This window comes from Notolepis coatsorum (assembly GCF_963971535.1).
Source record: "Notolepis coatsorum genome assembly, chromosome: 3".
NCBI lineage: Eukaryota > Metazoa > Chordata > Actinopteri > Aulopiformes > Paralepididae > Notolepis > Notolepis coatsorum.
The window spans coordinates 10,505,918-10,528,596 of NC_140167.1; the positions used below are offsets into that span (position 1 = coordinate 10,505,918).

The 22,679-nt window shown below is 42.9% G+C and overlaps 1 protein-coding gene across 2 annotated transcripts in view; it reads left to right on the forward strand.

Annotated features, from left to right (window-relative positions):
• Window positions 1-22,679, forward strand: part of cenpo (centromere protein O) — a 31,735-nt gene that overhangs the window by 8,246 nt on the left and 810 nt on the right. For both annotated transcript variants that reach the window (XM_084310595.1, XM_084310596.1), the window contains 3 exons: window positions 18,398-18,509; window positions 19,037-19,308; window positions 21,552-21,708. In XM_084310595.1, coding sequence (XP_084166721.1) covers window positions 18,398-18,509; window positions 19,037-19,308; window positions 21,552-21,708 — 541 coding nt within the window. The remainder of the gene's footprint in view (window positions 1-18,397; window positions 18,510-19,036; window positions 19,309-21,551; window positions 21,709-22,679) is intronic.

Genomic DNA, 22,679 nt, shown 5'->3' on the forward strand with positions numbered 1-22,679 from the left:
CAGAACTAATCAAAACATTTGATAAAGACATTTTTTTCTTCTTGGAATATTAGTAGATAGGCTCTGTGGAGCTCAGTCCACGAGGATGGGGCTCAAGGGTTTATGTCCGTGGGGATAGGTCCATGGAGATGGGTTTTTTTATAATAGGCGGAAATTACATATTTGTACAGCATGCAAAACACTACATGATTCTTGCACAAAACTACATGGGCTTAACATAAATTTGGTATGTCTGTATAGGGGAGGCTTGTAGGTACCCATGTAACCCATTTCCATTAACATATATTGAGGTAGAAGGCAAAGGGACCATTTGAAAAATGATGGCCATATTTCCCTCCCCAAAAAATCGTCTTAACTTTGAATAATTAGGTATGTAGCCCCCTTTCCAATGAGGTAACATGACATAGTTGGTCTCATTGGAAACCCGAGGTTGTCTAGAATCAAATGGTATCTTTACTTTTGAGCTACCTCAGATTTTGAACGCGTCACAATCTCTGAAAGACAGTGTCATCAGTGATCCTGCCAGCAATCAAGTACATTGAAAAAAAAACACATTTCCCATGATAGGATTCCTTGGGACTTTTTTTCTCTCACTAAAGACATATTGAGGATACAAAATCAGTTGAGTTTGCTAATGTTGCAATTTGTCCTAGGTTTAGCCTAATTCTGGCCTATGACTGGACTAATTGAGCCCCGGGACGATAAGTGAGTGGCCGGACGAAAATAGGGGACGGACCGATCTACAATGGGCACTTCCGGTTTGGCAACTCGCCGATCGGCCACCCGGTGGCGGTATTGAAGCGTTGCAGAGTTGTGATGGCTCAGACAGCATCACCCAAGACTCCGTGGGTGAAATATGAATACCATGACGAAAATATGAAATATTGATCTCAAAAACGCCTTACGGAGTTATTGGCAGACAACGCATGGCGGAGAAACCCGCCTTAACACGTGATTGGCGGAGAATGGGTTAAACATTCATATAATACAATAACCTAAATATATAGCTTTGGCTCCTACACCAGCCCTAATTGTCCTTCTAATCTAGAGACAATTACTAACTACTAAAAAACAAGGAGCTAAACCAAACACTATTTTAAGTGTCTCTGCTGCTGGATAACCAATACCTGGTGCCAGAGGTCACTAGTACATGGCACACCGTAGGAGGACGGTCTTTACCACCGCTTCATGCAGCTTCTTCTTCACGAAGATCTTGAGCTCTGCTTCCTTTTATATTCTCCACAGTGAGGTTGGTCTTCTCCAGGCTTGCCTTGGATATCTCCATCTGTGTCTGTACCTCAGACTGTGTGAGCGAAGCATTCATCTCCTTCCTCTTTACCATCGCCTTGAATATCTCCATCTGTGTCTGTACCTCAGACTGTGTGAGCGAAGCATTCATCTCCTTCCTCTGGCGACACAGCCTCAGCAGAGTGCTTCTAAGCTTCAGCATCCAACCGGCTGCCTTCTTGAGACGGTTCCAGTTGGAGTAATATTCCAGGGACTGCTGAACTGTGTCGAACTGCTCTTCAGCTGCAGTCACGCTGACCATGGCGTTCTTTACCTCTGGGTCCTCCGTGGTTAGGTCCCCATGGTGTTCTGGGTTCTGAGGCCATTCCTCTTCGGCCTTGGTGAGGAATTCCGGCCCCTGTATCCAAGTCTCATTGCGCAGGAATGATTCCACATTGAGTCCTCTCGACGTGTGGTCAGCAGAATTTGTTGCAGTATTTACATACCGCCACTGTCCTACTTCTGACAGCTTCAAGATGGTCTCCACTCGATTTGCTACGAAGGTGAGAAACCTACTGGTTCTGTTTGCGATGTATTTGAGCACAGTGGTGCTGTCTGACAGAGATTTTATGACCTCTTCTTTGCACTCGTCAAACTTCACCTTGAATTTCTGAGCATTTTCTGCGTTGAGGAAGCGTATTGCCAGGAGCTCAGGTTTGGGACTTTCATCTGCAAAGTCTGCTAGTGTGTTCCATACCCAGGCTCTGTCGCTGCCGGCGTTTGGCTTCAGCTCCATCATGGGGACAATATGATGATTGGCACAGATCTTCAAGGTCCGGTCTCTCCTCATCAATAGACGAATGGTGCCCTTCTCTTTGTGTTTCAGCAGCTTGACTTCACCAGTACCACGTTCCTTCCACTCTGGGGGCTCGTTCCCTGATGCAAAGCGGTACAGTTTGGCCCGCATTTTGAACAGCTCCTCCTCATCCTCCTCTAGAGTTTTCACATCCTGCTCTGCCATATTAATGTAGATGTTTGTAGATAGATGATAGGGTTTGTTTGATAGATTCAAGTCTAAACTCGCCATGTTCCCGTTGAGTTGCTCCTTCTTCTTCTTCTTCTCTACACACACTGTTCTGAGAGAATTGTGGAATATATATAGAGACACAAATGTTCTAGAATGTCGGTTATGACATCATACGGTGACATCATGAATGTTCTAGAATGTTCGGTTATGTTCCAGAACGTTCTATCATGATGTCATACTGTGACATCACAAATGTTCTAGAATGTTCTATTATGACAAATACGATGGTTCAATGACTTTATCTAAATCCAATCAATATTAACCCATTCTCTGCCGGGCATTGTACCTATCATTGTACCCTCTCTGCCAGCGCTATAAGTCTATGGAGATGTTCACCTTCTTTGCAGGGCTATAACTTTTTAAATTGTATTGCTAAATTGACATTACTATGACCCATTCAACATCAATTATCTATCGTTCAAGATGTAGGAACGTTTTACTTTTTCATTCACACATTCATACTAAAATACCGTCTAGAGTATAAATATGTTTTTATCGTTTCTGCAGTATTTCATAGAACGTGAGATATAGGCATAAATGCATATATTAGATGATCAAATGCAGTTTGATACCGATGAACGTTATATTAAAAATTTCAACTGTACATGGTCCTAAACGTCATGACTGGTCATCTGCGGGTGAACGGAGGGGGGGGGGGGGGTCGTTTATAATTCAATGACCGACATTAAATGATTTATGTAGTATGGGTGATATATTGATCAGAGCAGTTTGTATAGAAAATGGTAAAGAAAAACGCTGAAACTCACCCCAGTCTCCTCGTAGCGTTGGGCGATGAGAGTGGAGCAAACAGATCCCAATTATGGGATGTTGATCGATGCAATCCATTTCCGGTTTGTATATTACTAATACACGTCCAAATCATGTTGATTATTGAGTTATGGCAAAGATCCATATCGACGTGTCTGTATTTAGTCCAGTCATTATATGAAAAAACCTAGGACAAATTGCAACAGTAGCAAACTCAACTGATTTTGTATCCTCATTATGTCCTTAGTGAGGGAAAAAAAGTCCCAAGGAATCCCATCATGGGAAATTTTTGAAAACTACCTATATATATTCATATCGAAAAATGCCTGTTATAACATAGTGGTGAAAATTTTACTTTTAGACATCACTATAAAAACTCACAAGCTGATTACACACACAAAGACAAGAAAAAAAGTCAATCACAACTTCATTGAATTATTCTGTTTACTCATGCAAATCACACATTATCTTATTTGATATGCACCAATTAGCATACACGCCAGAACTAATCAAAACATTTGATAAAGACATTTTTTTCTTCTTGGAATATTAGTAGATAGGCTCTGTGGAGCTCAGTCCACGAGGATGGGGCTCAAGGGTTTATGTCCATGGGGATAGGTCCATGGAGATGGGTTTTTTTATAATAGGCGGAAATTACATATTTGTACAGCATGCAAAACACTACATGATTCTTGCACAAAACTACATGGGCTTAACATAAATTTGGTATGTCTGTATAGGGGAGGCTTGTAGGTACCCATGTAACCCATTTCCATTAACATATATTGAGGTAGAAGGCAAAGGGACCATTTGAGAAATGGTGATGGCCATATTTCCCTCCCCAAAAAAATCGTCTTAACTTTGAATAATTGGGTATGTAGCCCCCTTTCCAATGAGGTAACATGACATGGTTGGTCTCATTGGAAACCCGAGGTTGTCTAGAATCAAATGGTATCTTTACTTTTGAGCTACCTCAGATTTTGAACGCGTCACAATCTCTGAAAGACAGTGTCATCAGTGATCCTGCCAGCAATCAAGTACATTGAAAAAAAAACACATTTCCCATGATAGGATTCCTTGGGACTTTTTTTCTCTCACTAAAGACATATTGAGGATACAAAATCAGTTGAGTTTGCTAATGTTGCAATTTGTCCTAGGTTTAGCCTAATTCTGGCCTATAATGACTGGACTAATTGAGCCCCGGGACGATAAGTGAGTGGCCGGACGAAAATAGGGGACGGACCGATCTACAATGGGCACTTCCGGTTTGGCAACTCGCCGATCGGCCACCCGGTGGCGGTATTGAAGCGTTGCAGAGTTGTGATGGCTCAGACAGCATCACCCAAGACTCCGTGGGTGAAATATGAATACCATGACGAAAATATGAAATATTGATCTCAAAAACGCCTTACGGAGTTATTGGCAGACAACGCATGGCGGAGAAACCCGCCTTAACACGTGATTGGCGGAGAATGGGTTAAACATTCATATAATACAATAACCTAAATATATAGCTTTGGCTCCTACACCAGCCCTAATTGTCCTTCTAATCTAGAGACAATTACTAACTACTAAAAAACAAGGAGCTAAACCAAACACTATTTTAAGTGTCTCTGCTGCTGGATAACCAATACCTGGTGCCAGAGGTCACTAGTACATGGCACACCGTAGGAGGACGGTCTTTACCACCGCCTCATGCAGCTTCTTCTTCACGAAGATCTTGAGCTCTGCTTCCTTTTATATTCTCCACAGTGAGGTTGGTCTTCTCCAGGCTTGCCTTGACTATCTCCATCTGTGTCTGTACCTCAGACTGTGTGAGCGAAGCATTCATCTCCTTCCTCTTTACCATCGCCTTGAATATCTCCATCTGTGTCTGTACCTCAGACTGTGTGAGCGAAGCATTCATCTCCTTCCTCTGGCGACACAGCCTCAGCAGAGTGCTTCTAAGCTTCAGCATCCAACCGGCTGCCTTCTTGAGACGGTTCCAGTTGGAGTAATATTCCAGGGACTGCTGAACTGTGTCGAACTGCTCTTCAGCTGCAGTCACGCTGACCATGGCGTTCTTTACCTCTGGGTCCTCCGTGGTTAGGTCCCCATGGTGTTCTGGGTTCTGAGGCCATTCCTCTTCGGCCTTGGTGAGTAATTCCGGCCCCTGTATCCAAGTCTCATTGCGCAGGAATGATTCCACATTGAGTCCTCTCGACGTGTGGTCAGCAGAATTTGTTGCAGTATTTACATACCGCCACTGTCCTACTTCTGACGGCTTCAAGATGGTCTCCACTCGATTTGCTACGAAGGTGAGAAACCTACTGGTTCTGTTTGCGATGTATTTGAGCACAGTGGTGCTGTCTGACAGAGATTTTATGACCTCTTCTTTGCACTCGTCAAACTTCACCTTGAATTTCTGAGCATTTTCTGCGTTGAGGAAGCATATTGCCAGGAGCTCAGGTTTGGGACTTTCATCTGCAAAGTCTGCTAGTGTGTTCCATACCCAGGCTCTGTCGCTGCCGGCGTTTGGCTTCAGCTCCATCATGGGGACAATATGATGATTGGCACAGATCTTCAAGGTCCGGTCTCTCCTCATCAATAGACGAATGGTGCCCTTCTCTTTGTGTTTCAGCAGCTTGACTTCACCAGTACCACGTTCCTTCCACTCTGGGGGCTCGTTCCCTGATGCAAAGCGGTAGAGTTTGGCCCGCATTTTGAACAGCTCCTCCTCATCCTCCTCTAGAGTTTTCACATCCTGCTCTGCCATATTAATGTAGATGTTTGTAGATAGATGATAGGGTTTGTTTGATAGATTCAAGTCTAAACTCGCCATGTTCCCGTTGAGTTGCTCCTTCTTCTTCTTCTCTACACACACTGTTCTGAGAAAATTGTGGAATATATATAGAGACACAAATGTTCTAGAATGTCTGTTATGACATCATACGGTGACATCATGAATGTTCTAGAATGTTCGGTTATGTTCCAGAACGTTCTATCATGATGTCATACTGTGACATCACAAATGTTCTAGAATGTTCTATTATGACAAATACGATGGTTCAATGACTTTATCTAAATCCAATCAATATTAACCCATTCTCTGCCGGGCATTGTACCTATCATTGTACCCTCTCTGCCAGCGCTATAAGTCTATGGAGATGTTCACCTTCTTTGCAGGGCTATAACTTTTTAAATTGTATTGCTAAATTGACATTACTATGACCCATTCAACATCAATTATCTATCGTTCAAGATGTAGGAACGTTTTACTTTTTCATTCACACATTCATACTAAAATACCGTCTAGAGTATAAATATGTTTTTATCGTTTCTGCAGTATTTCATAGAACGTGAGATATAGGCATAAATGCATATATTAGATGATCAAATGCAGTTTGATACCGATGAACGTTATATTAAAAATTTCAACTGTACATGGTCCTAAACGTCATGACTGGTCATCTGCGGGTGAACGGAGGGGGGGGGGGTCGTTTATAATTCAATGACCGACATTAAATGATTTATGTAGTATGGGTGATATATTGATCAGAGCAGTTTGTATAGAAAATGGTAAAGAAAAACGCTGAAACTCACCCCAGTCTCCTCGTAGCGTTGGGCGATGAGAGTGGAGCAAACAGATCCCAATTATGGGATGTTGATCGATGCAATCCATTTCCGGTTTGTATATTACTAATACACGTCCAAATCATGTTGATTATTGAGTTATGGCAAAGATCCATATCGACGTGTCTGTATTTAGTCCAGTCATTATATGAAAAAACCTAGGACAAATTGCAACAGTAGCAAACTCAACTGATTTTGTATCCTCATTATGTCCTTAGTGAGGGAAAAAAAGTCCCAAGGAATCCCATCATGGGAAAGTTTTGAAAACTACCTATATATATTCATATCGAAAAATGCCTGTTATAACATAGTGGTGAAAATTTTACTTTTAGACATCACTATAAAAACTCACAAGCTGATTACACACACAAAGACAAGAAAAAAAGTCAATCACAACTTCATTGAATTATTCTGTTTACTCATGCAAATCACACATTATCTTATTTGATATGCACCAATTAGCATACACGCCAGAACTAATCAAAACATTTGATAAAGACATTTTTTTCTTCTTGGAATATTAGTAGATAGGCTCTGTGGAGCTCAGTCCACGAGGATGGGGCTCAAGGGTTTATGTCCGTGGGGATAGGTCCATGGAGATGGGGTTTTTTATAATAGGCGGAAATTACATATTTGTACAGCATGCAAAACACTACATGATTCTTGCACAAAACTACATGGGCTTAACATAAATTTGGTATGTCTGTATAGGGGAGGCTTGTAGGTACCCATGTAACCCATTCCCATTAACATATATTGAGGTAGAAGGCAAAGGGACCATTTGAAAAATGGTGATGGCCATATTTCCCTCCCCAAAAAATCGTCTTAACTTTGAATAATTAGGTATGTAGCCCCCTTTCCAATGAGGTAACATGACATGGTTGGTCTCATTGGAAACCAGAGGTTGTCTAGAATCAAATGGTATCTTTACTTTTGAGCTACCTCAGATTTTGAACGCGTCACAATCTCTGAAAGACAGTGTCATCAGTGATCCTGCCAGCAATCAAGTACATTGAAAAAAAACACATTTCCCATGATAGGATTCCTTGGGACTTTTTTTCTCTCACTAAAGACATATTGAGGATACAAAATCAGTTGAGTTTGCTAATGTTGCAATTTGTCCTAGGTTTAGCCTAATTCTGGCCTATAATGACTGGACTAATTGAGCCCCGGGACGATAAGTGAGTGGCCGGACGAAAATAGGGGACGGACCGATCTACAATGGGCACTTCCGGTTTGGCAACTCGCCGATCGGCCACCCGGTGGCGGTATTGAAGCGTTGCAGAGTTGTGATGGCTCAGACAGCATCACCCAAGACTCCGTGGGTGAAATATGAATACCATGACGAAAATATGAAATATTGATCTCAAAAACGCCTTACGGAGTTATTGGCAGACAACGCATGGCGGAGAAACCCGCCTTAACACGTGATTGGCGGAGAATGGGTTAAACATTCATATAATACAATAACCTAAATATATAGCTTTGGCTCCTACACCAGCCCTAATTGTCCTTCTAATCTAGAGACAATTACTAACTACTAAAAAACAAGGAGCTAAACCAAACACTATTTTAAGTGTCTCTGCTGCTGGATAACCAATACCTGGTGCCAGAGGTCACTAGTACATGGCACACCGTAGGAGGACGGTCTTTACCACCGCCTCATGCAGCTTCTTCTTCACGAAGATCTTGAGCTCTGCTTCCTTTTATATTCTCCACAGTGAGGTTGGTCTTCTCCAGGCTTGCCTTGACTATCTCCATCTGTGTCTGTACCTCAGACTGTGTGAGCGAAGCATTCATCTCCTTCCTCTTTACCATCGCCTTGAATATCTCCATCTGTGTCTGTACCTCAGACTGTGTGAGCGAAGCATTCATCTCCTTCCTCTGGCGACACAGCCTCAGCAGAGTGCTTCTAAGCTTCAGCATCCAACCGGCTGCCTTCTTGAGACGGTTCCAGTTGGAGTAATATTCCAGGGACTGCTGAACTGTGTCGAACTGCTCTTCAGCTGCAGTCACGCTGACCATGGCGTTCTTTACCTCTGGGTCCTCCGTGGTTAGGTCCCCATGGTGTTCTGGGTTCTGAGGCCATTCCTCTTCGGCCTTGGTGAGGAATTCCGGCCCCTGTATCCAAGTCTCATTGCGCAGGAATGATTCCACATTGAGTCCTCTCGACGTGTGGTCAGCAGAATTTGTTGCAGTATTTACATACCGCCACTGTCCTACTTCTGACAGCTTCAAGATGGTCTCCACTCGATTTGCTACGAAGGTGAGAAACCTACTGGTTCTGTTTGCGATGTATTTGAGCACAGTGGTGCTGTCTGACAGAGATTTTATGACCTCTTCTTTGCACTCGTCAAACTTCACCTTGAATTTCTGAGCATTTTCTGCGTTGAGGAAGCGTATTGCCAGGAGCTCAGGTTTGGGACTTTCATCTGCAAAGTCTGCTAGTGTGTTCCATACCCAGGCTCTGTCGCTGCCGGCGTTTGGCTTCAGCTCCATCATGGGGACAATATGATGATTGGCACAGATCTTCAAGGTCCGGTCTCTCCTCATCAATAGACGAATGGTGCCCTTCTCTTTGTGTTTCAGCAGCTTGACTTCACCAGTACCACGTTCCTTCCACTCTGGGGGCTCGTTCCCTGATGCAAAGCGGTACAGTTTGGCCCGCATTTTGAACAGCTCCTCCTCATCCTCCTCTAGAGTTTTCACATCCTGCTCTGCCATATTAATGTAGATGTTTGTAGATAGATGATAGGGTTTGTTTGATAGATTCAAGTCTAAACTCGCCATGTTCCCGTTGAGTTGCTCCTTCTTCTTCTTCTTCTCTACACACACTGTTCTGAGAATTGTGGAATATATATAGAGACACAAATGTTCTAGAATGTCGGTTATGACATCATACAGTGACATCATGAATGTTCTAGAATGTTCGGTTATGTTCCAGAACGTTCTATCATGATGTCATACTGTGACATCATTAAAAAAAATTCTAGAATGTTCTATTATGACATACGATGGTTCAATTGCTTTATCTAAATCCAATCAATATTAACCCATTCTCTGCCGGGCATTGTACCTATCATTGTACCCTCTCTGCCAGCGCTATAAGTCTATGGAGATGTTCACCTTCTTTGCAGGGCTATAACTTTTTAAATTGTATTGCTAAATTGACATTACTATGACCCATTCAACATCAATTATCTATCGTTCAAGATGTAGGAACGTTTTACTTTTTCATTCACACATTCATACTAAAATACCGTCTAGAGTATAAATATGTTTTTATCGTTTCTGCAGTATTTCATAGAACGTGAGATATAGGCATAAATGCATATATTAGATGATCAAATGCAGTTTGATACCGATGAACGTTATATTACAAATTTCAACTGTACATGGTCCTAAACGTCATGACTGGTCATCTGCGGGTGAACGGAGGGGGGGGGGGTCGTTTATAATTCAATGACCGACATTAAATGATTTATGTAGTATGGGTGATTGATCAGAGCAGTTTGTATAGAAAATGGTAAAGAAAAACGCTGAAACTCACCCCAGTCTCCTCGTAGCGTTGGGCGATGAGAGTGGAGCAAACAGATCCCAATTATGGGATGTTGATCGATGCAATCCATTTCCGGTTTGTATATTACTAATACACGTCCAAATCATGTTGATTATTGAGTTATGGCAAAGATCCATATCGACGTGTCTGTATTTAGTCCAGTCATTATATGAAAAAACCTAGGACAAATTGCAACAGTAGCAAACTCAACTGATTTTGTATCCTCATTATGTCCTTAGTGAGGGAAAAAAAGTCCCAATGAATCCCATCATGGGAAAGTTTTGAAAACTACCTATATATATTCATATCGAAAAATGCCTGTTATAACATAGTGGTGAAAATTTTACTTTTAGACATCACTATAAAAACTCACAAGCTGATTACACACACAAAGACAAGAAAAAAAGTCAATCACAACTTCATTGAATTATTCTGTTTACTCATGCAAATCACACATTATCTTATTTGATATGCACCAATTAGCATACACGCCAGAACTAATCAAAACATTTGATAAAGAAATTTTTTTCTTCTTGGAATATTAGTAGATAGGCTCTGTGGAGCTCAGTCCACGAGGATGGGGCTCAGGGGTTTATGTCCGTGGGGATAGGTCCATGGAGATGGGTTTTTTTATAATAGGCGGAAATTACACATTTGTACAGCATGCAAAACACTACATGATTCTTGCACAAAACTACATGGGCTTAACATAAATTTGGTATGTCTGTATAGGGGAGGCTTGTAGGTACCCATGTAACCCATTTCCATTAACATATATTGAGGTAGAAGGCAAAGGGACCATTTGAAAAATGGTGATGGCCATATTTCCCTCCCCAAAAAATCGTCTTAACTTTGAATAATTAGGTATGTAGCCCCCTTTCCAATGAGGTAACATGACATGGTTGGTCTCATTGGAAACCCGAGGTTGTCTAGAATCAAATGGTATCTTTACTTTTGAGCTACCTCAGATTTTGAACGCGTCACAATCTCTGAAAGACAGTGTCATCAGTGATCCTGCCAGCAATCAAGTACATTGAAAAAAAAACACATTTCCCATGATGGGATTCCTTGGGACTTTTTTTCTCTCACTAAAGACATATTGAGGATACAAAATCAGTTGAGTTTGCTAATGTTGCAATTTGTCCTAGGTTTAGCCTAATTCTGGCCTATAATGACTGGACTATAGGGGTAACAAAACATTGGAAAAAAAACACATTTCCCATGATAGGATTCCTTGGGACTTTTTTTCTCTCACTAAAGACATATTGAGGATACAAAATCAGTTGAGTTTGCTAATGTTGCAATTTGTCCTAGGTTTAGCCTAATTCTGGCCTATAATGACTGGACTAATTGAGCCCCGGGACGATAAGTGAGTGGCCGGACGAAAATAGGGGACGGACCGATCTACAATGGGCACTTCCGGTTTGGCAACTCGCCGATCGGCCACCCGGTGGCGGTATTGAAGCGTTGCAGAGTTGTGATGGCTCAGACAGCATCACCCAAGACTCCGTGGGTGAAATATGAATACCATGACGAAAATATGAAATATTGATCTCAAAAACGCCTTACGGAGTTATTGGCAGACAACGCATGGCGGAGAAACCCGCCTTAACACGTGATTGGCGGAGAATGGGTTAAACATTCATATAATACAATAACCTAAATATATAGCTTTGGCTCCTACCAGCGTTTCCGTTAGCCGGTAATTACCGGTATTTGACCGGCAAAATATGTTGAAGTCCGAATATTTAAATCTCTCCGGTGTTAATGTCCGGTGAAAATAATTCCTCTAAGCACAATTTTATTATTTGAATTGTATTAAAATCGGCTAAAATTAAATAGCCTATGCGAATGAACGAAACAATAATTCCATTTTCAGTTTCATTGTTGCTTCACTCTGATAGGATGGCGCCGCTCAGATGTGAAACTTATTTTTCTTTTTTTTTGAGCCTGCGCGCTCTGGCCACCATAACGACAAACAGAAACAGGTATACGAGGAAGAGAGAGAGATGGCGAAACAAGCTAAGCTTAGTAAATATTTCATGAAACCAAGCACAAGCAGGTCTAATAATGACAACGAAGATGAGTCTTCTGAACTTGAAGTCACAGAGACCGCTGACGCTGATGCCGTGGTGGCTCCCGCGGAAAAGAAACAAAAATGTCGAGCATACTTTTACTATTAATTTATTGATTGAACCACAAAGAGCATCCCCAGTCTGCTGCTACCGTTGCGAGCCTCGCCTGTTCCAATGGGGATCTATTAAAGTCGAACCAGCAACTAAAGTCGCTGTTCTCGCAGCCGTCGCAGGTACAAAACGGATAGGCACAACGAGAGACGGGGTGAGTGACTAGTGTTGACTGCAACTGTTGGTTGACTGCCGTGTCACATAGTAATGCATATTATTGATTATAACTAAATGTAGGCTATAACCTATAATGAAATTAACAAATGCGTTACACGCATCGCATGTGGCTCGTCCTCTCTGCATGTGGCGACGAGCTAGCAAACGAGGCAATGTGATGATCAACTACAGTTTGCTGTGTGTGAAGTTGAACATTATGATATGTGTGACGTGTCTGATACAACGAGGTGAAGCGATGTCTACTCGAGATTCATTTGGGGGTGCGTGTGACAGAGCTGCTGAAGCGCAAGCCTGCGGGGCGGGAGCTTGATGCTGGTAGCGTATCGCACTAACTTGGGAGGCGAGAGATAGTAATTTGATTCTGCAAATCAATTTCTCATTCTTCGCTTGATGTAATTAATACACATGTCCAATTATAACGGAATTCGTTAGCTCATAAAAATGTGATTATAATAGACTGCTGTTTAAAACTCTGACCGGAATATCTCGAATATGTCCGGTGATAGAAATCTTGCAGGACACCCAGACCGGCACGAATATGTTCTAACGGAAACGCTGGCTCCTACACCGGCCCTAATTGTCCTTCTAATCTAGAGACAATTACTAACTACTAAAAAAACAAGGAGCTAAACCAAACACTATTTTAAGTGTCTCTGCTGCTGGATAACCAATACCTGGTGCCAGAGGTCACTAGTACATGGCACACCGTAGGAGGACGGTCTTTACCACCACCTCATGCAGATTCTTCTTCACGAAGATCTTGAGCTCTGCTTCCTTTTATATTCTCCACAGTGAGGTTGGTCTTCTCCAGGCTTGCCTTGAATATCTCCATCTGTGTCTGTACCTCAGACTGTGTGAGCGAAGCATTCATCTCCTTCCTCTGGCGACACAGCCTCAGCAGAGTGCTTCTAAGCTTCAGCATCCAACCGGCTGCCTTCTTGAGACGGTTCCAGTTGGAGTAATATTCCAGGGACTGCTGAACTGTGTCGAACTGCTCTTCAGCTGCAGTCACGCTGACCATGGCGTTCTTTACCTCTGGGTCCTCCGTGGTTAGGTCCCCATGGTGTTCTGGGTTCTGAGGCCATTCCTCTTCGGCCTTGGTGAGGAATTCCGGCCCCTGTATCCAAGTCTCATTGCGCAGGAATGATTCCACATTGAGTCCTCTCGACGTGTGGTCAGCAGAATTTGTTGCAGTATTTACATACCGCCACTGTCCTACTTCTGACAGCTTCAAGATGGTCTCCACTCGATTTGCTACGAAGGTGCGAAACCTACTGGTTCTGTTTGCGATGTATTTGAGCACAGTGGTGCTGTCTGACCAGAACACAGATTTGTTTAGTTGGAGCTCCAGCTCGAATCTCAAGGTCCTGTCCATGCACGCTGCCATGGTAGCGGCTGCTAGCTCCATGCGCGGGATAGTGAGGGGCTTGAGCGGGGCCACTCTCGCCTTCGCCATGACGAAGGCAACATGAAGCTTGTTGTCATCACTCTTCTGTAGCAGATAGCTGTAGTTGAGAGCTCGCTGTTCAGCTACTCTTCTGCTGTTCGGCATCTTGAAGACTGCGTTCCTCACTGGTAGGCCGATGCTGTAGTGTCCCTCTGTAAGTTTCACGGACCAGTTCCAGAAACTGGATGTCGTCCCTCGACTTCTCAAGCCGGTCGTCTTGACACTCTGGAGTCTGACTCCAAAGTTCATCTAGCGTGGCCACGGATGTGCGGTTGGACGTGACTTGTATGAGTCCACTGGTAGTTTCATGGCCCTTTTCTCCTCTGAGGGGGCCATTGACGATCTAGCCCAATCGCGTTTTCACCACATACGGCCCTTCTTCCACGCTGGGTACCACCTGCCCTGGTTCCATTGCCTTGGGTACGTCAGTCCAGATGAGAAGGCCTATCTCCGGCTGGATCTTCGGTATTTGCACTTCACTGAGATGAGGCCACTTATCGACTTCCTCTTGCAGTGGGATGTTCTGTTCACGAGCAGGTATTGACTTTTGAGAGAAGGTGTTGGGTAGCTCTAGGAAGTTGTCACTATCCAAGCTACAGACTTCTAAACCAGACACCATCTGGCTGCTCATGACCTGCTCGCCTCCCATGGTCCTTAGCAGGATACTTGTCTCCCTGCCGGTGACATTAAGCGCTGCCATCAACTTCTCTGTGCCGAAAGTGATGTGGCTGCCTGGGTCGAGGAACGCGTAGGTAGCCACCATCTTGTTGCCTTTCTTGGCTTTGATGTGGACCGGAACGATAGCCAAGGTGCTTTCGACGTTGCCGGCCCCAGTAGCTCTGCAGGTCCTCGTTTCTGCATTGATGCATCCACTGACCATAGAACTGGCTTCGCCCTCTTCTTCCCCTCCCCTGTGCTTATTTTCTTTGGGCACATCATAGACAGCCTTGTTTATATCCATCCAGTCCTAATATGCGAATATTAGACCAGCGACTCCGGGACTCAGGGTTAGAAATAAAAAAAAAAAATCAAGGGCTTTTTTTGCCCCCCTTAATTGATTTTCGGGGGCTTTTTTTATTTATTTCGGGGGCACAACATTTTTATAATGAAAATTAACATAAAGATTATAAAACATTGTTGACACTTTTTCGTCTTCGTCCCTATGTTTGATAACGTAATGTTAATGTCTCCATATATAGGGCTCTACGCTAACCTTTTTCCCAAGGAGCACATGTGCTCCTAAATAAAATGTTAATAAATAAAATTTAAATACAAATTTAGGAGCACACAGAAATTTAGGAGCAGAGTGACAATTGTTCAAGTAACACACACACACACACACACACACACACACACACGATGTGTGACATGGCTTGGTTTCATGTTTTGAGGTACCTTCAATTATCTGTAAATAATACATACATACTCTATCTAAATAGATTAAATATGATTGTCCCTGAGGGCAAGTTGTGTTGTTGTCAGATCGATCAATGAAATACGTTGCACGCTCAGCGCTGTGGAATGAAGGAAATGCGCATCAGGATCATTTGGATGTTATTCTTTGGAGTTGTGTTACAAATGGAACGGTCTTTCCCCGCCGAACACAAGTTACTTAACGTTACACAGGTCGCGCTATGCAGATGCTTAGCTTGCTAACGTTAAGATAGCAGTGTAACTTAATGTTACACAGCACTATGCATGCTTGCTGAAAAGCAGAGCTCTCTGTCTGTCTGTGTTCGCACCTCTCAAGCACCCTGTAACACGCAGCGGGCCCCGCCTCCCTCCCTCCTTGCATTCCACCCAAAAACTGAATTTCAGTCCAGTTTCTTAACTATTAACAGCGGAGCTGTTTTGTAATCTTCACTCTGCAAGTAAATGATTTTTCCGGTTCGCACACACACATATTATTAGGGCCAAATACGAGGGAAATGCTCGCACTGTAGAGCATATATATAATTATTAAAGGGGGTATATACAAAAAGGCTAAATATAAAAATACGGGAGTCACATCGTGGCAATGAGCGACTACTCCATCCTCGACCCGGAACCGGACCCAATAGTACATTTTTGGTGTCTGTAAGCGTCAGCGTCGCTTGATTGATTGAAAACTTTATTAACAGATTGCTGAATGGGTACAATACAGTACGGCTCAATACACACAATTGTTAAGGGGATGCAGACCAGAGAAAGACTTTCGTCTTGTTTACATCAGGGTCCCCCATTTTCAATTCATCATGACATTTATGACAGTACTGTTTCATCAAGACATTTTGATTTATGACACACAAGACATACAAAATAAATATACAGTACTGTTTAAGAGAAAGAGATCATAAAAAAAATATATACATTAGAAGGGGAAGAAACTACATTGGAGGGGGTGGGGGGCTTGGACATTTACCGGGGCCAGTTTCTAATTGCAGCCACCCGTAGGTGCTCTTTGAGAGCGGTTTTGAAGGAGGGTAGGGATTCACATTATTTTACGGTAGGGCGTTCCACATTGTTGTGGCATAATTGTGAAATGTGTTTAGTCCCTTGTTTGAGCCGAATCTGGGTTGAACATGATTTGTGGAACTCCCTCTGGTGTTGTGGTCATGGAATTCACTGACCTTTGGGAAGTATTTCGACATGTACATGGGTATCTTAGTGGTCTAGTGTATCTAGTAGACTAGGCCCATTGCAAGTTGCTCAGATGATTGTTTACCAGAGAGGAGATCCGGTACAATCATCTTGTTCGTTGGTTGACTTTTTTTATTACATTGGATGCCATTTTGTCACAGGAAAGATTTGCCTCTAGGATGGAACCCAGGTAGGTAATTTCATCTTTCCTTGTGACAATATTGTCACCCACTGTAACAGAGAAGCAGTTGGCCTTGCTGAGTTTGTTATTGGATCCAAAGAGAAAGGATTCTGTTTTACCCAGGTGTAATGATAGTTTGTTATCAGCGAGCCAGGTGCAGATTCTGCCAAGTTCAGAGCTGAGGGCTTTTTCAACCTGCAACTTGTCGCTGTCATATGAACTGAGTAGGGCTGCAACTAACGATTATTTTGGTAGTTGACTAATCTGTCTTATTTTTTCGATTAGTCGACTAATCTAACGAATATTTCTGTCACACCCTCCATCTCTGCTTCCTGTGGGTGCGGCTCCTTTTCCGGGCTCTTAGCAGACTTCTTAGTAAGTTTAGACAGTAAGTTTGGGGGAACTAATGGGATAACTGGGGAACTGGGGTTGCAACAAAAGTGCAACTAGGGCTAAAAACACAATGAAATAAAATAATAATAATAATAAATAATATATCCTTCTTAGACTTCTTAGCTTAACATCCCAGGGAACTAATGGGATAACTGGGGTGTTGTTTGCTCCTGACGAGAGTCTCAAAGTCTGGGGTGATGGTAGACGAAGCAACTCTGAGGTCGTGCTCAATGTCCAATCTGTTCCTCTGCTTTGTCTTCAGCTGGACCAGAGCTGAGAAGCCACTTTCACAAAGATAGGTAGTGCAAAAAATAAATAAAAAATAATAATACGACGCATCAAGTGATGCACCGATGTGAAAATTGTGGCCGATACCGATAACCGATATTAATATTGCTGTTCTGGCAGTTTTTTTTTTTTTTTTTTAATATCGGCCCTATCTTGATATCGGACCGATACCGATGTGTAAAAAAACTGCCATATCGGCCGATATTATATCGGCGGCCGATATATCGTGCATCACTAGCATCGACGCAAAAATTCGGCGTCGACAAGTTTTTATGATCGACGTCGTCGATTATGTCGACTAATCATTGCAGCCCTAGAACTGAGACTACAGTAATAATATAATATGAACTGAGACTACAGTAATAATATGAACTGAGACCACAGGAATAATATAATATGAACTGAGACCACAGGAATAATATAATATGAACTGAGACCACAGGAATAATATAATATGAACTGAGACCACGGGAATAATATAATATGAACTGAGACCACAGCAATAATATAATATGAACGGAGACCACAGGAATAATATAATGTGAACCGAGACCACAGGGATAATATATACATAATATATAACACATATGTGACCATGTATGTTAAATCCACTTTGTGAGGTCATAAAATGTTTGTGAGAGCTCTTATACCCAAATTAGATTTATATTCTAGCGTCGCTAGAAGGTCTGAACCAGAATTAAAGCCTCATGTGGGTGTAAGAGCTCACACAAACATGTAACTGTCCCGGGGCACAGGAAGAGCATAATGTGAATTGTTAAACTGGGTATCATTCCCCTTTTAATAGTTTTTAGTTAACTCATGCTTGTTGTTGAATGTATTAAACTGTCTTCAGAACCGTGACGGAGAGGAGGATATGGAGGACGACTCGGAACATTCACAGCTTTCACGGTTGACGGCAAGACGCACACAACTGGAAGATCAGCTGCACGCTCATCATCTCATCGGTACAGAGTTCTGACCACTAAGATTAATATGTAAATAATATTGCTTTGGTTGTTTTTAGTTTTTAGATGCAAAGCCACTCTGCCCCTAGTGGCAGCTCACAGGCATGGCATGGGCCGCATGGCCCAGACTACAGGTAGTTCAATCCATGCGACAATGCTTTGTGTCTATGACACTGGGTATTCTCGTTATAGTATACCTAAGTACTAGGTACTTTTTATACAAACCTACTTCATCTCTCTCTACCTCTGTTTTTCTCTTTCTCTCTGTCTCTGTGCCTCTGTCTTTCTCATCCTCCCTCCCCATCTCTTTCTGTCTCTCTCCCTCTCTTTCTCTCTGTCCTCCCTCACCGTCTCTGTCTCTGTCTCTCTCTCTGTTTGTCTGTCCTCCCTCCCCGGTTCTCTCTGTGTCTCTCTGTCTCTCTCTCTCTCCCCCATCCTTAGGTGGGTATGACATCGTACAGACTCGTCAGGGTAACGGGTTGTGTGTCTCTCTCTCTCTCTCCCTCCCCCCCCCCCCCCCCCCTCAGGTGGGTATGACATCGTACAGACTCATCAGGGTAAAGGAGTGTGTGTCTCCCTGGCCACTGCCTACAACGGTGTCTGGTTGGAGACGTACCACCTGGAGATGGACCTGACGGCGACGCTGAGGATCACCCGCCACGACGTGCCTCTCTTCATCCCCCTGACGCAGCTGTCTGAACAGAGCCACATGCAGACGGACATGCGGGGCTTCCTGGACGCCCTCGGCCTGTACCTCAACGCCTTCGCCGGCCGCAAGCAACAGCTGAAGCTTGTCAAGGTACCAGCCCTGGTGGAATTGATTGATTGATTGAAAACTTTATTAACAGATTGCAGAATGAGTACAATACAGTACGGCTCAATACACACAATTGTTAAGGGGATGCAGACCAGAGAAAGACTTTTGTCTTGTTTACATCAGGGTCCCCCATTTTCAATTCATAATGACATGCACGACATACAGATATATACAGATATATATCATGACATTTATGAGATACACATGACATACAGATATACAGTACTGTTACATTTGTGACATACAAGATATGCAAATATACAGTACTGTTAAACAGAGATCCTAACGGAAAATATATACATACGAGGGGGAGGAAACTGTACATTAGGAGGGGGTGGGTGGGTGGGGGTTTCGGACATTTACGGGGGCCAGTTTTGAATTGCAGCCTCCCGTAGGTGCTCTTTGAGAGCGGTTTTGAAGGTGGGAATGAGCACCCGAATCCTTTACTTAAAGCTCAGGGTATCTGCGTGGTATTAAAACGTCTTAAAGGGGACATGCATTATAAATGGCTTTTTTTCTGTGTTTAGCATGTTTTTATAGTAATAGGAGTTAGTATCAATGGGTCTGTGTCTCTAATTATCATATTGACTCATCAGTCTAGTCTCGAGTTCACGAGATCCTCCCTCACTCAACTAAGCTGTTCTGATTTGACCCGCTCCCTGACGTGAATAGGGTACTGATCTGCATAACTAATGCCCCCTCTATAGCGCACAGTGAAACCCGACACTTCCTCAAATGGGAGGCAGAGGGAGGGAGGGATAGAGAGAGAGAGAGAGAGAGCCTCTCTCAGAGAGGGAGAGAGAGAGAGAGGAGAGATCGCTCCGAGAGCCCGCGTGTGCGCGCTTCGAGTAGCGATGCAGGGGGACTCGGGGAGAGACAGAGAGAGGAGCCCTCCCGTATCCAGCGATACATCCAGGACCCAGGAGGTGGTGTAAAAGGATACTATTTGCCACGCCATCTATGGACCTCGCTGAACCGTCTACGCACTGGAGTCGGGCGCTTCAAGTCTTCCATGAAGAAGTGGGGCCTCACGGACAGTGTGGCATGCGAGTCTGAACAGACTGCCGAGCATATAATCACCGGCTGCCCCCTCTGCAGCCCGCCCTCAGAAGCTGGTCTTTTCGACGTACTGTAGGACCAGAGACGAGGGCGTGGCTGCAGGACACAGAGTTGGCCATCTGATGATACACGAAAGAAGAAGAAGAGCCTCTCTCTCTCCCTCTCTCTATCTATCTCTCTCTCCCTCTCTCTCTCTCTCCCTCAAGTCGGGAGCACTATATATCACTGTAATATCTTTGCGCATGCTCCCACGCACACGCCCGTATTCAGATCCGTACAATAATAATCACAGATGTATATATTGTCATTTGAAACAAGTTACAAATGCATTGTCCCGTGGGATTATGCCCCCCCGTGGCGAAATTAATTAGTATCCCCCTCAGTCTCTCTCTATCTCTCTTGTCTGCCAGTCGCAGACTGTGTGGATGACTGTCACTCAAAGTGCTTATGGGCGGAGCCAGGCCAACACAGCCTGAAATCCAAAGTGAGAAAAATGTGGCTTTTGACAGAGGTGTTCCATAGACTCACAGGAATTGTGTAAAGTTGCCCAAATAGTGCTAGGAATAGCAATGCATGTCCCCTTTTAAAAAGTATTACATTCATAATTCTCTATTTAAGGCCTTAAAATGTATTAAAAAGTCTTACATTTAAAAAAATATATATAATAATAATTGGGAAGCAGCCCAGCTGTCGTGAGATGAAATAATATTAAATATATGAAATGTTTTTGTGTTAAAGTCGTTTTTTTTGTGTGGCTACGGGGAGCTTGGTGCATCTGGCGAGAGCTTGTATGGAACGTGTTCTTTTTTTTTGCTAGTATGGTCGTGAAATTGGTATAAAATATTACCTTTTATACAAGGTCTTTTTAATCATAAAGTGTATGTTCTTAGAGGCATTATGCAGTGATCTGTTGTAAAAATGATTAAAATCACAATGTATTGATTAGGATCAAGTAAAAAGAAAAAAGTCACGATGCATGGAGAATCGTTTGATAAATCGCATCGTAATCCCGTAATCGTGATCTAATTGCGAGGGCCTCCATAGGTGTCTTATAGGCCTCCATAGGTGTCTTATAGGCCTCCATAGGTGTCTTATAGGCCTCCCTAGGTGTCTTATAGGCCTCCCTCGTGTCGTCGCTCAGCCCTGCCCTGTGGTTCTGCTTCCAGGAGCTCCATAAATCAGTGGAGGTGATGGAGAGCAACCTACTGCATACCAGCCTGCATCTGATGTTCAACGTCCCGGTAGGATACGCCGTCCTGGGCAGGTTGGTCTACTCTGACCACACCAGCTGCCTCCCCACACAGGTCCACATCGAGTGTGAAGGTAGGCTTTGTGTTCTCTAAGACCCCCCCCCCCGAGAGTATCCACCGCTCAGCTTAGTGATCTTGTAATGATAGCTACTCACTAACTCATGTACTGACTAGGGCCGAGACTTTATCGCATTCATTTAGATGAATTAACTACAGAAAGAATTAAAAGTAAAAAAAATTGGTGCATTTAATCGCATGATTATTATTATTTTTGTGATCAAATTTATGATTTTTCTTTATTGTGTACGAATGTTACCTTTCAAAGGAGTATAAAGTATAATAAATCACAAATGACTTTTTTTCTTAGTCTGGTTTGTTCATATAAAAAAATATATATAAGAAATTTTGCTCAATCAAGTGTTTTTTTCCCCCAATGGTCAACTGTTCTGGAATGTACTTGAAAGTACTGCATTTTACTTTTACCTCGAAAGTGCTTGAGTTTACAAAAGGTCCTTTGTGCTATATATATTATTCCTAAAATTGCTGCACTTTGTTAAAAATTGCATTAGTCTGTGTAGTAGCTAATACAGGATTTTGCTGCTTAAACATATGAATAATGTATATTCATTGATTCACTCGTTTATTTATTAATTTATTTGAATTGAAAAATGTTGCTTTTCGCATCAAATATTGATATGCGATTAAAATGTGATTAATTTCGATTAATTAACTATAAAGTCTCGAATTAATTCGATTAAAATCTTTAATCGAGTCCCACCACTAGTACTGACACACTGCTCACTAAAGATGTGCACGTTGTTACCATATATTTGGCAAATCCCTGGTTAATTGTATGTTATTACATTACTATCATTTGTGTACCGCAATATGAAGTGCTACCGATCTGAGTAATAGAAATAATCCTGTTGCAGGGCTTTTCAAACAAGACGGTGCTGAGTCGCAACTGGTGGTCCGTAGGGGGGGGGGCCGTGCCCACCCTGCCTGGGAGGCGAAAGAAATTGCAATAAAGAAAGACATTTGCTG